Source organism: Dermacentor albipictus, unplaced genomic scaffold (assembly GCF_038994185.2).
Source record: "Dermacentor albipictus isolate Rhodes 1998 colony unplaced genomic scaffold, USDA_Dalb.pri_finalv2 scaffold_25, whole genome shotgun sequence".
NCBI lineage: Eukaryota > Metazoa > Arthropoda > Arachnida > Ixodida > Ixodidae > Dermacentor > Dermacentor albipictus.
In genome coordinates, this window is record NW_027225579.1 from 262,338 (window position 1) to 279,954 (window position 17,617).

A 17,617-nucleotide genomic window follows, 5' to 3' on the forward strand; every position below is an offset into this window, starting at 1 on the left:
AGGCCTCGCAAGATATTACCTGGGGAAAAGTGGCAGAATAAGATCTAATACCAGCCGATTTAATCAAAGATGGAAGAGATATCATTTTTGAAAAGCTTGCGGCCCTTTATACGCAATGCCTCACGACTTCAAATGTACCATAGAACTGGAAGAATGCCAATATTATACTAATCCAGATGAAGGGAGACATTAAAGAATTTAAAATAGGCCCATTAGCTTGATTTCAGTATGGTGTAAAATATTCACCAAGGTAATTTTCAATAGAATAAGGGCAACACTGGACTTCACTCAGCCAAGAGAACAGGCTGGCTTCAGGAAGAGATACTCTACAATTGATCGCATCCATGTCATTATTCAGCTAATCGAGAAACCTGCAGAGTACAATCAGCCTCTCTATGTGGCCTTCATAGATTACAGAAAGGCATTTGATGCAATAGAAATACCATCAGTCATATTGTAACGTAGATTGAAGACGGAGTCTTAAAAAATAGACGCTTCTCTTTAATGGCTGGCCAGGAGAAGAACGTGCAGCTCACGCGCTTCATCGTCTTTCATGGTGCCGACCTTTGCGCACGCCGTGCCGCGGTGCGGGAGCCCCCACATCATTGTGTCAATTGCCCCTCATGCGAAAAGCGACCGTCTCGGTCGCGTCAAAAAGTTATTTCGACGAGAAGAAATGGAGCTCCTCAGGTGCATCTCGGCGTTCACGTACGCGCATAGTAGGGTTTCATGCGCACTACAAGAACAACTTCCGCGCGAGGACGACGACGGAGCGAACCGGGGTCAGAACTCCCAGGGACGACTTCGCAGGTCACGTCACTGAGGCAGCGTGTAACCTTGTAGGGATCAAATACCGGCGGAGCAACTTTTCCGAGAGTCCACGGTGACGGATGGGCGTACAGACCCACACGAAGGCACCGGTATTGTAATGGACGTTGCGTCGACCCTGGTTGTATCGAAGGGTGTCGGTATGCTGTTGGCTCCAGATACGATGCCGAGCAAGCTGGCGTGCCTCTTCGGCTCTTTGTACGAATTCTTCCGCGTGTTCTCTGCTCGGGCTATTATCAACCAGAGGTAGCATGGCGTCAAGTGTTGTCGTGACGTGGCGCCCGTGTACAAGTTCGAATGGCGTAAACTGTGTAGTCTCCTGTACAGCAGTGTTATACACGAAGGTCACATAGGGTAAAATCTCATCCCACGACTTGTGCTCTACGTCGATATACATGGAGAGCATATCAGCCAGCGTTCTGTTCAGACGTTCAGTTAATCCATTGGTTTGAGGGTGATACGCAGTGCTCTTGTGGTGAGAGCAATGCGTCAACTGGAGAACGTCCTCCATACGTTCAGCTGTAAATGTTGCATCGCGGTCGGTCATGAGAACAGACGGTGCACCATGTCGTAGGACGATGTGGCGTACAAAGAACTTCGCCACTTCATACGAGTTTGCTTGCGGTATAGCTTCAGTTTCGGCGTACCGGGTTAAGTAGTCGGTAGCGACGACTATCCGTTTGTTGCACTGGGAATGGCCCAAGTAGATCCATTCCTATTTGTTGGAACGGTGCTTGAGGAGGGTCCACATGGTAGAGACAGCACGCCGGTTTAACTGGTAGTTTCTTGCGGCGCTGACAATCACGGCACGTCTTCACGTACCGTTGCCCAGAAGAAAAAAGCTGGGATCAGTAATACTTCTGTCGTATTCTTGCTAATGTCTTAGCGAATCCCAGGTGTCCCGCACATGGCTCATCATGGCAGGCTTGCAAAATGTCTCGGCACAGCGCCGACAGCACGACAAGGAGGCACGTATTGGGACCGCTTGCGTAGTTTTTCCTGTAGAGGACGTTGGTGTGCAAGTACGATGATAAGCCGCGCACGAGTGAGCGGGGTAAAACAATTTCAGCTCATTGAAGGTTCTCGATCAGCGGTAGCAGCTCAGGGTCAGCGCGCTGGTGCTCAGCCATCTTTATGGTGTCGATAACGCCAACAAATGGCAAGTCATGGTCATAGTCAGATGACGTCGTAGGGAGTGGTGCGCGTAACAAACAGTCAGCGTCACTGTGCTACCTTCCAGATCGGTAGACAACTGTAATGTGGTATACTCTTGCAAGCGCAGGCTCCAACGGGCTAGTCTGCCTGAAGGATCTTTGAGGTTCGCAAACCAGCACAGGGCGTGGTGATCGCTGACAGCCTTAAAGGGTCTACCGTACAAGTAGGGTGGGAATTTACCAATTGCCCACACAACCGCTAAGCATTCTTTTTCAGTGGTTGAGTAGTTTTTGTCAGCCTTGGCGAGACTTCGGCTTGCATAAGCAATGGGGCATTCCGCACCAGCTTGCCACTGCACAAGAACTGCGCCGAGACCCGTATTGCTGGTGTCAGTATGAATTTCAGTGTCAGTGTCTTCGTCAAAATGAGCAAGTATTGGGGCCGCTTGCAAGCGCTTGCGCAATTCATTGAACCACTGCTGCTGCTCGTCCGCCCAAATGAAAGGCACATGGTCGCGTGTAAGCCGTGTCAGAGGCTCAGCAATTCTCGAGAATCTCTCGACGAAGCGCCTATAATATGCGTACAAACCAAGGAAGCGTTGGACAGCTTTCTTGCCTGTGGGTGGCGAAAACTCGGCTATGGCAGCTAACTTGTAGGGGTCTCGTCGGACGCCTTTAGGGCGAACGACATGGCCAAGAAATATGAGCTCTTGGAACCCGAAGTAGCATTTTTCAGGCTTGATGGTGAGGCCGGCAGTACGGGTCTCCGCGAGGACACTCTCGAGACGTGCGAGATGTTCGCCGAACGTGCTCGAGAACACCACGTCGTCCAAGTATACGAGGCAGGTTTGCAGTTTGAGTTCAGCAAGCACGGTATTCATCATCCGCTGAAAGGTGGCAGCTGCGGAACAGAGACCGAAGGGGAGAACTTTGAACTCATAAAGCCCGTCAGGTGTCACAAACGCTGTTTTTTCACGATCCTGTTCATCAACGTCGATTTGCCAATACCATGATTTAAGATTCAACAAAGAAAAAAAATTGGCGTGTTGTAGACGATCCAATGCGTCGTCGATGCATGGCAATGGATAAACGTCGCGCTTGGTGACACGGTTGAACTTTCTATAATCTACACAGAAGCGTAGTGTGTTGTCTCTCTTTCTGACTAACACTACAGGGGAGGCCCACGGGCTCGTGGACGGCTGGATCACGTCGTCTTGGAGCATCTCTTTCACCTGATGCTTGATCGCTTCCCTTTCCACATGAGACCCTCTGTAAGGATGCTGACGAACGGAACGTGCGGACTCGTCCGTTATAATGCTGTGCTTTGTGATGGACGTGCGCCATACTTTTGATGACGTTGATAAACACTCCGCAAATTCATTCACGAGACTCAGTAGATGGTCTTTCTGATGGTCTGGTAGAGCAGCGTTAACGTGAATCCGCTCTTTGAGGCTGGGTAGCTCAGATTGTTGAGACGATGGGATTTACAATGTAGCAATGTCAGTAACATTAATGATTTCGCGAAGAAATGCGATTGTGGTTCCTCGCAGTACATGCCGATATTCGTTGCTAAAGTTTGTTAGCAAGATGACTGAACACTTGTTGCGCACCCGAAGAAGCCCTCTGGCTACGCAAATGGGGCGCTTAAGAAGCAGAGGGATGTTTGCTTCAGCAATTCCTTCGGTTTCATCGTCCATGTCGCGTCGGACAAGGGTAAGCACGCTGCTCTTGGGTGGCAACGTGACGTTATCGTCAGCTACGCGAAGCGCGATGTCACGGTCGTTGTCATTGCTGTTCGCTATGTCTTGCACAGTAGCGAAGCTGACTCTAGACTCTTGCAGGTCGATGATGGCACCGTTCGCCTGAGGGAAACCCATGCCGAGCATAAGGTCCTCTGTATAGTCAGGAAGAATGACGAAGTAGCGGATGTACGTGAAGCCCCGAATGTTGACTCGTGCCGTGCAACGGCCCATTGGAGTTATGAGGTGCCCTCCTGCAGTACGAATCTGAGTCCCACTCCATTGCGTCGAAACTTTGTTCAGGATACGCGCGAGATTCTGGCTCATAACAGACGTCTCCGCACCGAGTGTCGATTAACGCCGTGACTTCGTGGTCATCTATGGTAACTCGTACGTCGCAAGATACTGACACCGACCTACACTGCTTTCGCTGCGTCTCAATTGCATCATATCACGGTCGTCTTAGTGGAGGATCATCAGCGTCCGCAAAGTCAGCGACCTCACCTCCGCAGGTCGCTGGACTCAGTTTTCCTGGGAGGCAGGGCTGGGTGAGCGACGCCTTGTTGCTCCCGGCGTGAAGACGGGGCTGGACGCCCTGTTTCGGGTGGATGACGGTGATCGGTGTTCACGGAATCGTGGGGCAGACGAGGTCCTGGCGTCCGCAAGGTATGCTTCAATCTCGAGGGGGCATTCACCAAGGCGCGGGCACGGCGCAAAGAGTGAAAATTCACGGAGCCCAGCTCGGCGGTAAGGACACGCCCTGTAGAGGTGATCGGCTTCGTCGCAATGAAAACACAAGGGCCTCCGGTCTGCAGTGCGCCATACGTCGCTCTTGCGGGGTGGTCGTGTTTCAGCCATGAATGGCGTGCGGCGAGTCCTGAAGTCGCCGGTTGCTTCTTCAACGGCGCGCACACCATGAATGTCCGGGACGTCGCGCACATCGTAAAACGTCGGGGACAACGAACTTCGCGCAGCTTCCGCATACGACATACGAGGCTGTGGCTGCCGTACCTCTCGTTGTGGTGTCTCGCTTCGCTCCGGGTCTTGTACTGTCTGCCTGATTTCCTCCCGGACGGCCTCAGCCAGAGCGAGTCGCGGTACCGATACCGGAGCCACCTGAAGCTTTTGAAGCTCTTCCCGGACAACAAGCCTAATAAGCTCCCGCAAGGCGTCGGTATTGTCCAAGGGTATAGGGAGAGGGTCATGCGATAGGATCGACATGTCGCGGTTGTACTGCCTTGTTCGCTGCTGCAGTGCCTTTTCCATTGATATGGCTTGCGCGAGAAACACTGCAACGGTCTTTGGTGGGATGCGTATTAGGCCACCGAATAACTCTTGATTGACGCCGCACATCACGTTCCTGAGCTTCTTTTCTTCCGGCATGGATGGATCCACGTGTCGGAAAAGTTGGCACATATCTTCGACAAACATTGCGACGCTTTCGTTCGGCCGCTGTACTCTCGCCTGAATTGCAGATTCAGCTCACTCCTTGCGATCGAGGCTGGCGTATGTGCTGATTAGCTGCCGTCGGAATTCGTCCCATGTCGATAAGGCCGCCTCACGGTTCTCAAACCATGTGCGCGCATAGTGCTCGAGGGCAAAGTAGGCGTTGCGTAGCTTGCGCTTTGGAGTCCAGCCATTGACTCGCTCAAAGTGATCTAGCCAGTCCTCAACATCTTCGAAGGTGTCCTCTTGGAAGGATATGGGGATTCGCGGCTGGTTAAGGACGACCTCGGTCGGTGCGGTTGAGGAAGATGGAACTGAGGTACTCATCCTTCCGACTGGATTGTGTAGAGGCTCGTGCTCAGGTGGCAGTCCTTGAAGTCGAAGGCTTGTCCGTACTTGAACTGGAGTCCGCTCGACCGGACTCCGTACTGGGCTTATAGGCGGTGTTTGATCTGGGAGTGGTAGCATGTACCCACTTACCCATGTACCCATGTACTCCACCCGAAAAATGTAAGGTAGATTGAAGCCGGAGTCTTACAAAGTAGACGCTTCTCTTTAATGGCGGGCCAGAAGAAGAGCGTGCAGCCTACAGGCTTCATCGCCTTTCATGGTGCCGACCCTTGCGCGCGCCGTCCCGCTGTGCGGGAGCCCCACATCATTGTATCAATATAGGCATTACGAAATCAAGGAGTACAAGCCGCTTGCGTAAATGTCTTAGAAAATATCTGCATAGATTCCACAGCTACCTAATTGTACACAAGAAAAGTAGGAAGATGCCTATAAAGAAATAGGTCCAGCAAGGAACCACAATATCTCCAATGCTATTCACTGCATACTTGGAAGAATTATTCGATCTATTAAACTGGGAAGGCTTAGGAGTAAGGATCAATGGCAAATATCTCAGCAACACTAGGGACAAATTGCAACAAATGATTGAGGACCTTAACAGAGAAAGTGCGAGAGTGGAGTTGAAGATTATTATGCGGAAGACAAAGATACTGTTCAATAGTCTGGCAAACGAACAAGATTTCAGGATGGCCAGTCAGGCTCCACAATTTGTGAAGGAGTACGTTTGTCAAGGTCAATTATTCACAAAGAGCTTGAGCATGAATAGAAAACTTCCAGAATAAAAATGGGTTGGAGTGCATACGGCAGGCATTGCCAGATCCAGACTGGGAGCTTACCACTATCATTTAAAAGAAAGTTGTAAAATCGCTACCTTCTACCAGTGATAGCATATGGGGCAGCAACCTGGAGGTTGACAAAGAAGCTTGTAGTTAAGCTAAGAACCACGCAAAGAGCGATGGAACATAATATATTAGGCTAAACGTTAAAACAAATGAAGAGAGCGGTGGGGATCAGAGAAAAAATGGGGATAGCCCATATTCTAATGGACATTAAGAGAAAAACAAATGGAGCTGCGCAGGCCATCTAATAACCGGTGGTCACTTAAATAACCGGTGGTCCATTAGAGTTACAGAATACGTAGGTGCCAAGAGAAGGGAAGTGCAGTCGAGGACGGTGGAAAACTAAGTGGGGTGATGAAATGAAGAAATTTCCAGGCGCAAGTTGGAATCAGTTTGCGTAGGACAGGGGTAATTGGAGATCGCAGGGAGAGGCCTTCGTCCTGCAGTGAACATAAATAGGATGAGGATGACGAGGCTGATGATGATGATGACATTAGTTGGATAACTCTATTTAGGACCGACAAGGCGACTCATGCCGACAATGTCGGGCTTATGCAAACCCTCTGTGTAGCGAGTTAGTCGTGCCAACACGTCATAAAATGGCAAGGAAGGATTTGCCTCGGCTCCCCTACTTCTCACCTGAGCCAGGTCATGCAGATGTACGGTGTGTCCCAGCTAACATTACCCAAGCTGTTAAAAAAAAATAGAAGATTGAACAAACATGAAACATGATACACTTATAGGACCTACTGTGCTCCGTCGTCAGCGGTCTGATAACCGTACACCGTAGGCCTTAAAATCGTGTCTTGCAGCAAGTTGTTTTAATCCCGTTCTTTTTTCTCGTTGAACAGCTTGGCTAACGTTAGCTGGGACACCCTATGCATCTGTTCCTGGTCATCCGGCTGGTTGTCTTTACAACTAACAATGAGTAAGTTGTAGTTTCTCGAAAGGTGTAATTTTCAGAGCTCTGTAGTTTACGCTTTTTCGCGCTGTGACAGTGCTCCTGCAAGCAAACCTGTAGAGCTCTTTGTTTTTAACGCAAAATGCGAAATGACGGTCGTTATAAAAAGCTTACCACAATGTACCTCTAATACTCCCTGATTGGCACACACGTATAATCAATGAATCAACTCGAGCATAAACAGTTTCCTAAGGCCGTACGGCAAATGAAGGACTTCTATTTCATTCTCATTAACCTCCGTGTACCGCGGTGGTATAGTAGCTTTGGTGTTGCGCTTCCAAGCCCAAGTACGAGGGATCGAACCCAGGTCGCGGCGGCCGCATTTCGATGGGAGCCAGGCGCAGAGTTTACATATTTTCGGGGGGGGGGGGGCAGTTGGAACCCGACCAGCGTTCCGAACCCCATATATATAGTTCACCTGCCAGAGAATATGAGACTTTACAAGACCTCATAGTAGGAGACAGTTCAGTATCACTGCCTGATTCCTCTCGCACCACGCAAGATCTGGCATCTCTCGGTGGTGTAATCTTCCTTCGTATAATTGTCGTATTCTTGGCTATCACTAATATTGCTTCACCTTCCTTTCTCGCTTCATTTTCTCTGAGTCCCACTATCAGTGCTCCTGCGCATGACTGTTGTTCATTCTGATTTCGAGTGAATCCGGCTTGGCCTCATTTCGGTTTCTGAATGAATTATACAGGGTGCTCCAACTATGATGCAGAAAGACTTCAAAAAGAACAGTAGCGCTACTCCAGCCACCAGTAATTTTTCTGTTACTGATATTCATTTCGGTAATTGCAATTATTTATCTAACTCGACAAGTACTGTCCTAATTGTCAAAGTGTCAATGGGACATTTGTAGCACCCCCAAATGACATCTAATTAACGTGTTTTCAGCGACGTACTAATTGGGTAGAATTTTTTCCGACTGGCAAAGAAACATCACGAAATATGAAAAATACCACATGACTGCGCTCCCACCCGCATCATAAAGCAGCGCCCTCAAACAAGCTGACTGAAAACAACTGCATTGCCTGTAGCAAGCCCGAAGAGACAGCGCGTCACTTACGGAAGGAGCACCAACAGCAGGTTTCGCGTTTCGCAGCAATTCCTTCCTCTCATTTCTAGGACCCACTTATTATCCGTCCCTCAAGTCCGACTGATCACATTGATAACAAGAGCTCCTGCTAGCACCGCATCGAAAGAATGTGCGCGCAGCTGTATTTCGCGCCAGAAACCACAATAAAGTGACGGATTTATTTTTCATGAAAGTGTATGCGTGCTGCAAAAACAAGTCCGTGCCAAAAAATAAAAGCGAAACTAACAGACCGAGGACTGACCCACATCTAGAGAAAAGGCAAAACCGATGCGTCCAAAAAAATTATATATACCACTTCTAAATAAACCGATTAGGCATTCAGGATTCCTGCACAAAGAGTAAAAAAAACTGCGAATTTCAGTTCATCCCTATTATCTATGAATTCGTAAGCCCTGTTGAACACCAGCTGCGGCCTAGAGGACGTGTTCGAATAGGTCTTCTTCTGCTGCCACGCAGTACCGAGTCCGATTTATCACATCTTCAGTGACGTTCTTGATGACCGACGCTCGAATTCTAGGGCAGGCACCCTTATCCTTGCCTTGAGCTAATCTGACGTCTGTCTTGATCATGTAAGCATGATCTTTCACCCGTCGTGGTTGCTCAGTGGCGATGGTGTTGGTCTGCTGAGTACGGACGTCGCGGGATCGAATCCCGGCCACGGTGGCCGCATTTTGATGGAGGCGAAATGCGAAAACACCCGTATACTTAGGTTTGGAGCACGTTCCAAGAACCCCAGGTGGTAAAAATTTCCGGAGTCCTCCACTACGGCGTGCCTCATAAACAGAAAGTGGTTTTGGCACGTAAAACCCCAGAATTTAATTTTTAAGCACAAACTTTCACATAACCCTAAAAAAAGAAATCGAGTGGAGCGAGGGCAGCTGAGCCATAGCCGGCCAATTTACAAGCCCATGCCTTCCAATATACTGCGCATAAAAAGTCCCATCCAGCCAGTTCCGTGCTCGGCCACTGCTACATGCGGATGCCCCACATTGCTGATGCCACAGAGGGGGAATACGTGAAAGCGGGACTTCGCTGAGAAACTCATCGACCACTCCACGGATTTAATGCACGTGACGATGTTCAGTCAGTCTGTGATCGAAGAAGATGGGACCGATTGATAGCACCGGCGTACATTCCGCACCACACAGTGCACGACCACTAGTGCTGGTGCCGATTGCGCTTTACCCAGTGTGGATTGGAGGCACTTCAATAGTGTGCGTTATGCCAATTTACGTGGGCGTTTTCGCGAAAATTGGCTTTATCTGTGCACATGATGTTGCTCAAAAAGTCATGTGACGCACCCGCATTTGTGAGGACCCAATCCGAGAAATCTAGGCGATTCTATAGGTCCCTGTCTTCCAAGCATTGGTGCTGATTAAGGTGGTATGGGTGAATGGCCGTCATTTAGAATCCTTCAAACCGATGACTTGGAAATCGGTACCTGGGTGGCCACGTCCCGCACGCTAGCATGAGTGTTTGAGGCCATAAATGGTAGAACATCCATGTGTATTTAGGTCTCAAAGGTGGAATCCTCCGCCGCTGTTTCCTAATGCAGCTGGTTTGTCTCAGGTTTCCATAATTTCCGCCACACTACGATTACTGATGTATGCTCCCATACTCCCAAAAAATTTCTGGGAGTATGGTTCCAAGAAAATTTGTCTTGGAACACCCACATTGATAATCTTGCTTTGGAGCTCAGTAGATCGCTCGGCTGCTTGTATAGAATAAGCTCACTTATACCTTTGTGGCTTAAAGTTTCTCTTTATTATACTCTCTTTTATTCCAGACTTTCCTACTGTATTTTGGTTTGGGGTACAACCTCTAGTAGAAACTACCTCCGAATACTAAAGTTTCAGAAGCGTGTACTTCGCCTACTCGAAAGATATGCAGGACACCCACAAGACTTGCCAACAGGTCCACTGTTTGTAAAGTATTCTCTGCTAAGAGCTGATGAAATTTATTGCTTCAAGTTATTGCAGTATGTACAAAAACATAAACTACACGCATTTAGCAATCCCGCTGAAACACACACGCTCGCCCTTCGAAGGCAAGAGCGCAGAAAGCCTCGAACACGCACGAATTATGGAAAACAACATTTAAATTACCAAATTCCGGTGCTTCTAAATAAACTTCCAGATGATGTCGACCTCAATAAATCGATTAAGAAAAAAACATTCAAAACAATGGTTATCGAGAAAGAAATTCGCTACCAGTGACATCTCATTTAAAACCATATGTAGCGTTTGTCTGTAAAACAGTGCTCTTTTACTGTGTGTTGGATGTCGCCTTTTTTTCTCTTTTTTTCATATGTTCGCTACGATGATTGACATTTTGCATTTGCGTTCATATGTTTTTTTTCCCGTTCTGTCACATCTATGACAAGAAATCTGTTTTATATATTTGTGTGCAGTGATATGAACTAGATCCTCTATGACATAGAACTGTGTAGAGTGTAACTACAAATGTGTGTGCTGTTTTTCTCAAATCTCTTTTGTAATGTTGTCGAAACTGTATACGGAGGGAGGGCCTCGTCAGGCTAGTAGCCTTTAGCTCTCCCTTCGCTTTTTCCTTGTATTGGAAAGAAACCAATAAACAAACAAACAAACAAACAAACAAATATATTGAAGCGGTCTGCGCTGGACGCATGAAAGAAGACGAATGAATGGGCTAGGGGAGAAATGAGAAGGAAGAAGTTGGAATAAAATGGCGGACGACACCCGTCTCAATTATGTCATTTCTGTTGCCGTTCTAGTTATGAACGCTACATTTTGGCGCACCCGACAGTTTTCGAAGACAAGCCATGCGGGTGACGTTTTTCGTCGACCAGGCGTCATCGGAGTCTGTTGTGTTCACCCGATACCAAGTGCACGGTGAGCCAGCGACGGACCTTCCTCTTGAAGTTAGTTCTACCGCGCTGATCAACGTGGTGCTGCAACAAGCTGCAATCAGCCGCCAAGCCCTTGTGCAAACAGGATCGGTGACAGTGAATCTACAACTGCAGACACTGAGCGAACTCGTTCTGGAACCCAGACGACGTGGCACCCTCAAAGAGGAAACGCCTGCCGGGAAGGTGAGCCTCCACTTGAGTGATATGGAACTGCAAAGGAACATTATACAACAGATCAAAATAATGAGAACTTTCGTCCAAGCGCTTAGTAGAGAGCAGTCAGCACGAAGCATTGTTGAACCAGATGTTTTTGAAGGAAACTCGCAAAATGCACACTACTGGCTGTGGTTTTTCGAGTACGCCTGTGACAAGAATATATGGCACTCCGATGACACAAAGATTTTGCATATGCGCCGCTATTTGGGCGGTATAGCCAGAAAATGGTATGACGTCCAACTCATGGATCATAGAACAACATGTTGGGAACTGTGGAAAAGCAACTTTTTAGGGGCTTTCGAAGGCAACGCAGTAGAACGATGGGATGCGGCACTACGGTTCAGTTATACAGGTGGTTCTCTGCTTGAGTACTGTCTTGAGAAGCGTCGCCTATTGTTCTCTGCAGAACCGAAGCTGTCGTCTTCTGCTGTTCTAGCTTTGATAACGCAAGGATTGTGTATCGAGATCCGTAGTCATGTCCAGCTCAAAGGTCCAAGAACGTTTGATGACCTTCTGAACTTTCTACAGACCTCAGTGCCAAGAATTACATCGAGAAGACAGCCAGACGGTCGAACAGCGCAACTTGATTCTCGTGAGCTGAGTGAGTATCTAGAGTCGTTGCCGTCAACTGAATGTGAACACAGCTTCATAAACAAATCTCTAGGAAGCGTAAATCATGACTGTGAGGATGGTGAAGAACCAATTACCGCAGTTCACGGCAACCTACTTCCACATAATCTGTCTACCGTGCATCACAAGCCCCAGAAAAAGAGCTTCAGTGAGACAGTGTATTTGGTGTCGTCAAGCTTATTGTACGCCCCCATTAAGCTAGATGGCATTGAAATGAAGGCTCTCGTTCACAGTGGAGCTTCGGTATCTATTATCAACAAGACTCGAGTGGATGCCAGTCGTGTGCACGCTGGTAGAACATTGCGTGTCCAAGCCTACGATGGGTCAGTGACCATGCATAGCGAATGGGTAACCCTGGCTATTGAAATTCAAGGAAATGCTATTACCAGTGACGTATTGGCAATTCCCAATGTCACCTACGATTTTCTTTTGTCCCATCCAGACATGAAAAAACTTAAGATGAACCTCTATTGGGATGACAAGGTAATGGCCGAAGACACGATAAGAACAGAAGATCCTGGTGAAGAACCTGGTGTATCAAGGCCAATTTTTCACCAGGAAGACATCAAGACTAGGTACCCAGAGCTTATATGCATGGTAAGCTACCCTCCAGCAATGAAATCCCATGTCGTTCCTTACGAGCTCGCAGATAAAAGTGTGGTTCGTAGAGCCGCCTATAATATGTCCAGAGATAAAAAGGTGTGGCTGAAAAAGGAGTTGCAAGAAATGTTAGACGCAGGTATCATCCGGCCTTCTGTATCCCCATTTGCTTCTCCTATAACTATTGCACCTAAAGAAGATGGGACATTCCGCCTCTGCACAAACTACCGGGCTCTCAATCGTCAAACTGAATTAATACCTTATCCAATGCCGAGAATCGACGACATCATTGATGAAACCGGTGGTTGCCATTGTTTTTCACGAATAGATCTCTGCAAGGGCGTTTGGCAGATTCCACTAAGTGAAGAAACGAAGAAGTACACCGCGTTCATAACTCCATTTGACTTCTTTGAGTACAACCGCCTACCATTTGGTTGGAAAAACTCCCCTGCGTGGTTTCAGAAGATTATGACGGACATTCTGAAACCTTACCTGGGCATATTTTGCAATGTGTACATCGACGACATCATCATCTACTCAAAGACAAAGGACGAACACCGTAGTCATCTTTCAAAAGTTCTTCATGCCCTCAGTCTTGCCCAACTCAAAGTCAACTTCAAGAAAAGTGCGTTCTTTCAAGATACCGTAGTATTTCTTGGCAGGGTGTTTGATGGACAGACTAAAAGCACCAAGCAAGAATTGGTAGAGAGAATCTCCAAGCTGGTAAACCCTTATGATGTGCACTCCCTGTGCGTTTTACTTGGCCTTGCAGGACACTTCCGGGCGTTTATGAAAGAATACGCACTGAGAACAAGGTGCCTCACACGTTTAACTCAGAAAGACGTGCTTTTTCATTGGGACGAGAAGTGCGAAGTTCTCTCTCGTGAGCTTGTAAAACTAATATCGTCGGACCCGATCTTGCGAATACCGGATTTTTCTTTGCCTTTCGTGCTGGACACGGACGCATCACATTATGCTACCGGTGCAGTTCTATACCAGAAGCCATCCAAACAAGCTGATCAAACCAAACACTACGTCGTGGGCTACTACAGCTATACCCTGAAACCCGCCGAAATCAATTACTGCACCACAGAAAAGGAAGCTCTGGCCGTCTTAAAAGCTGTGCAGTACTTTCGTACTTACCTAGAAGGTGCCAAATACATACTTTTCACGGACCATCAAGCACTGACTCAACTTCTGAGCATGTCCCAGCCAAGAGGCCGCATTGCTAGATGGGTGAACTATCTGCAACAATTTGATTTCCTAATTTCGCACCGTCCTGGCCCACTCCTCACTGACGCTGACGCACTATCAAGATTACTTGTACAGAAATCAAGCAATAATCCGGAGACAATCGATCATATTAAGCTATGGGAAGATACAGAAGAGCTCCAGTTTATCAATGGAAGGTATCACGTACTACCAACTATGATTCCAAGGATTCGTGATCTATACCACGACACCCCTGAATCGGGTGGACATGATGGCTTCTGGTGCACTTATAAGAAATTGCTCATGAGATTCACATGGCCGGGCATGAAAAACGACATCAGCCATTACCTCCGCACATGCCACCTCTGCCAGGTGAACAAAGTTAAATTCAAGCAATCGACAGATGTTATGACAAACCCTGAATATTCAAGCGTTCCGTTTGAAGCAATTCGTTTGGACTTCGCGGAACTCAAAAAAAGGGGGGAAGGAGTCAAGCGAACGCAAGCTTTCTTGCTCTCCATAGATGAGTGCACAAGGACGATTGCGGCTAAAGCTGGCAAAGAAGACGCAAACAGCGTAATAGATCTCCTCAAGGCTGAATGCTTTAAACGCACAAAGACGCTCGTCTGCGACAACGGGCCGGCTTTCCAGAGTGCCAAATTATCGAAGTGGGCTCAGGAGCACGGCATAATGATAAAGTATTCTTCTCCATACCACCCGGCAGGAAACGGTCTAGCGGAACGTGCCATACGAGACATCAAACAGTATCTGAAGATGTATCCAGACTTTGCCGGTGGCTGGAAGTGCTGTCTCGAGGCCGCTGTGAAACATCACAACAGATCATTCACCACGGGTTTAGGCTGCAGCCCTCATTTTGTAACTTCAGGTACAGCGCCCATACTTCCTGCAGATCGTGAGCTAGGTCTCCTAGAGAACGTCGAACTTGCGGAAGTAAGGAAAACTGCCAAAGAACAGGAGATCTACAAGCGCCGCATGAAGCGAAACTTTGATAAAAGGCACAGTAGCGAGATACCGCACATACAGCCTGGAGACTATGTCCTTGTAAGAAAAGGAGCTGCGCCCTCAAATTCAAAATTTTGTGGACCATTTCAAGTTATGAAGACTGCATGCCAGCATGGAATATTGAAGAATGTCTGGTACGCCGGAGCCTCGGGCCAAACGGAGTGCGCCGCTATTGGAAACGTATTCAAGTATTACCCCCGGAGCTGTAATTAAAAGAAATCCGGAAGAGTGAAGCGGTCTGCGCTGGACGCATGAAAGAAGACGAAGGAATGGGCTAGGGGAGAAGTGAGAAGGAAGAAGTTGGAATAAAATGGCGGAATAAAATGTCATTTGTGTTGCCGTTCTAGTTAGGAACGCTACATATATTTGTGGCCTTCTTCTTGTTGCGATTTGCCGATCCCAAGGCAAGGATCATGTTTACCTTCTGCTCATTAGAAAAAGACATGGCCACTGGGACGAAACAAAATGCACCTCTAAACATTTGCACTGACGTTGTCAACTCGCTTTTGTGGTTACATGTTTTGTAGCAAAAAACAGAAAAAAAAACTCCATGCAATTTATCTACGCTAAGACAACAGCTATCATAGTTTGTCTCCACCTAACACCAAACGCGACGTGTTAAGTCGGCGGGGGCACTGCAGATAAGGCACTAGCTCGATGACGATGTTTCTCTTTATTTCCTTTATTTTGTTCTGGCTCACTTAGGCCTGTTCGAGGGCGCTGCTTTATTATGCGGGTGGGAGCGCAGTCACGTGCTATTCTACATATTTCGCAGAGTTATTCATCAATCGTTAAAAAATTTGTACGAAATTAGTACGTCGCTGAAACAACCACAGTTAGGTGCCCCTTAGCTGCACCTACAAATGCCTCATCGACACTTTGATAATTAGGATAGTACGTCCCGAGATAGATAATTAATTACAATTACCTAATTAAATCTCAGTAACGAAAACATTACTGGCAGCTACTCCACTGAGCAGGAAACAATATGCACTAGATCTTCTTCGAGTAATGCATTGCTCTTTTTTTTTTGAAGTCTTGGTGAACGATATTTGATTGGGACACCCTATATATTTTTATCACCTCTGCATACAATGACGATGTTTCCATCCCTAATAAATGTTATAAATTATTAGAAATGTCGCTTTTGTCATGAGTCATTAGCATCGTTTACTAGAAAGAGAAGCAATACTGAGACACATATCATTCACGTACGTTTCACACCCCGTTGATAAAAGGCTCTGGCGAAGGGGGAACTGAAGTCTATAGGTTTTATCCAAGGTCAAAAAAGCACACAAAGCAATTTGAAGGGAGGTTAATATACAACAAATTCATTCTCTAGGCAAAGGCTATCCATGGCTTTAGAAATAATTGTTAATTGGCTACCTCCTTCTCTTTCAAAAATATAAGGAAATGTGTCCTGTGTATATATTTAAATATATTGTGTATGTTCATAGTGTTCACAGTGGAAATTTTAGAACAATATTGAAGTGAGAAAATACGGATGAGGCTGCCGCCGCTGGTGCTTGTATTGCGCTTGCCCTCCTATTGTCAGGATTTGCAGAAATGACGCGGAAGTGTGAATTAAAAGCCATGCATGTCTGCGCCAACCATAATGTAGTAAGCTATTAGCCAAAATAAAAGTTTAAGTAAAAAGGTCCAGGCAAGTCAAACTTCAAATGACGTGAGTGAAAAAGCTCTGGAAATGACACTTCAGGTGTGTGTGGGGGTGAGGGGAGGGCAGTAGGCTTCGGCATCGCCGGGGGGGGGGGGGGGGGGCTCGGGCCCCGGAGCCCCCCCGTAGTCGGCGCGTATGATGGGAGCAAAATGCAAAAGCGCCCGTGTACCATACCATGGTTTCGCCACGCGAAACCTCAGAAGTTAATGACTTTCCATTAGTTTCCGCAGAAGTAACATTGAGTTCTCTTGGATACCTATGCATTTTATTCGATATAGATTAGTTTATAAATGGCGTGATGATTTTTAAGTTTTCCAGAATATTTAAAGATCGCCGGTTGCGGATAATATAATTGTAGTGCTTCAGCCGGTTTATTCAGGGAGGAAGACAATGTTTGCGCGAGCGATAGAAGCACGTATGTATATAATTTGAAAAAAAATCTAAAATTAACACTTTAATCAATCACACTGCGGCGCATATTGCAATTTACGAATTTATAGTAAATATAAATTCATAAACTATAAATTTATAGTATGACGCCAGTTTTTATATATGTCATCAAACTCCCCATAAAAATGCACTGTTATCGCACTTATAGTTTTACCCAAACGCTCTTTTGTGCATTAAAGCACGAGAGTAACTGGAACGCCCATGTGTTTTGTCCCAAATTTTGGAAAATTGTACCGCGGAACTGGCATCATTCTAGAGATTCATTTCAAGTGGCTACGTCCTGCAAGCTCACCGATTACAATGCGTAAATTGCAATATGTGCCGTAATGTAAGCGATTACGAAGTTTATTAGAGAATTTATTTTAGCTAGTCGTACATGCGCTTCCACTTCTCATGTTTTCTTAAAGTTCGCTCAAATAAGGAACATCCGTGTTTCACAACTGCTAATGACTTTACGTGTGAAACACTTTTTCGGAATAGACCCCCTATGAGAATTCCTTTCTCACT

At 46.9% G+C, this 17,617-nt stretch overlaps 1 protein-coding gene across 1 annotated transcript in view; it reads left to right on the forward strand.

The window, feature by feature from the left end:
• The first annotated feature begins 2,671 nt into the window (after positions 1-2,671).
• The window catches only part of LOC135914814 (O-acyltransferase like protein-like), a 106,582-nt gene continuing 91,636 nt past the window's right edge, over positions 2,672-17,617 (forward strand). The window contains exons 1-3 of the mRNA XM_065447742.2: positions 2,672-2,815; positions 4,188-4,387; positions 4,804-4,895. Of these exons, the coding sequence (XP_065303814.2) occupies positions 2,672-2,815; positions 4,188-4,387; positions 4,804-4,895 (436 nt within the window). The remainder of the gene's footprint in view (positions 2,816-4,187; positions 4,388-4,803; positions 4,896-17,617) is intronic.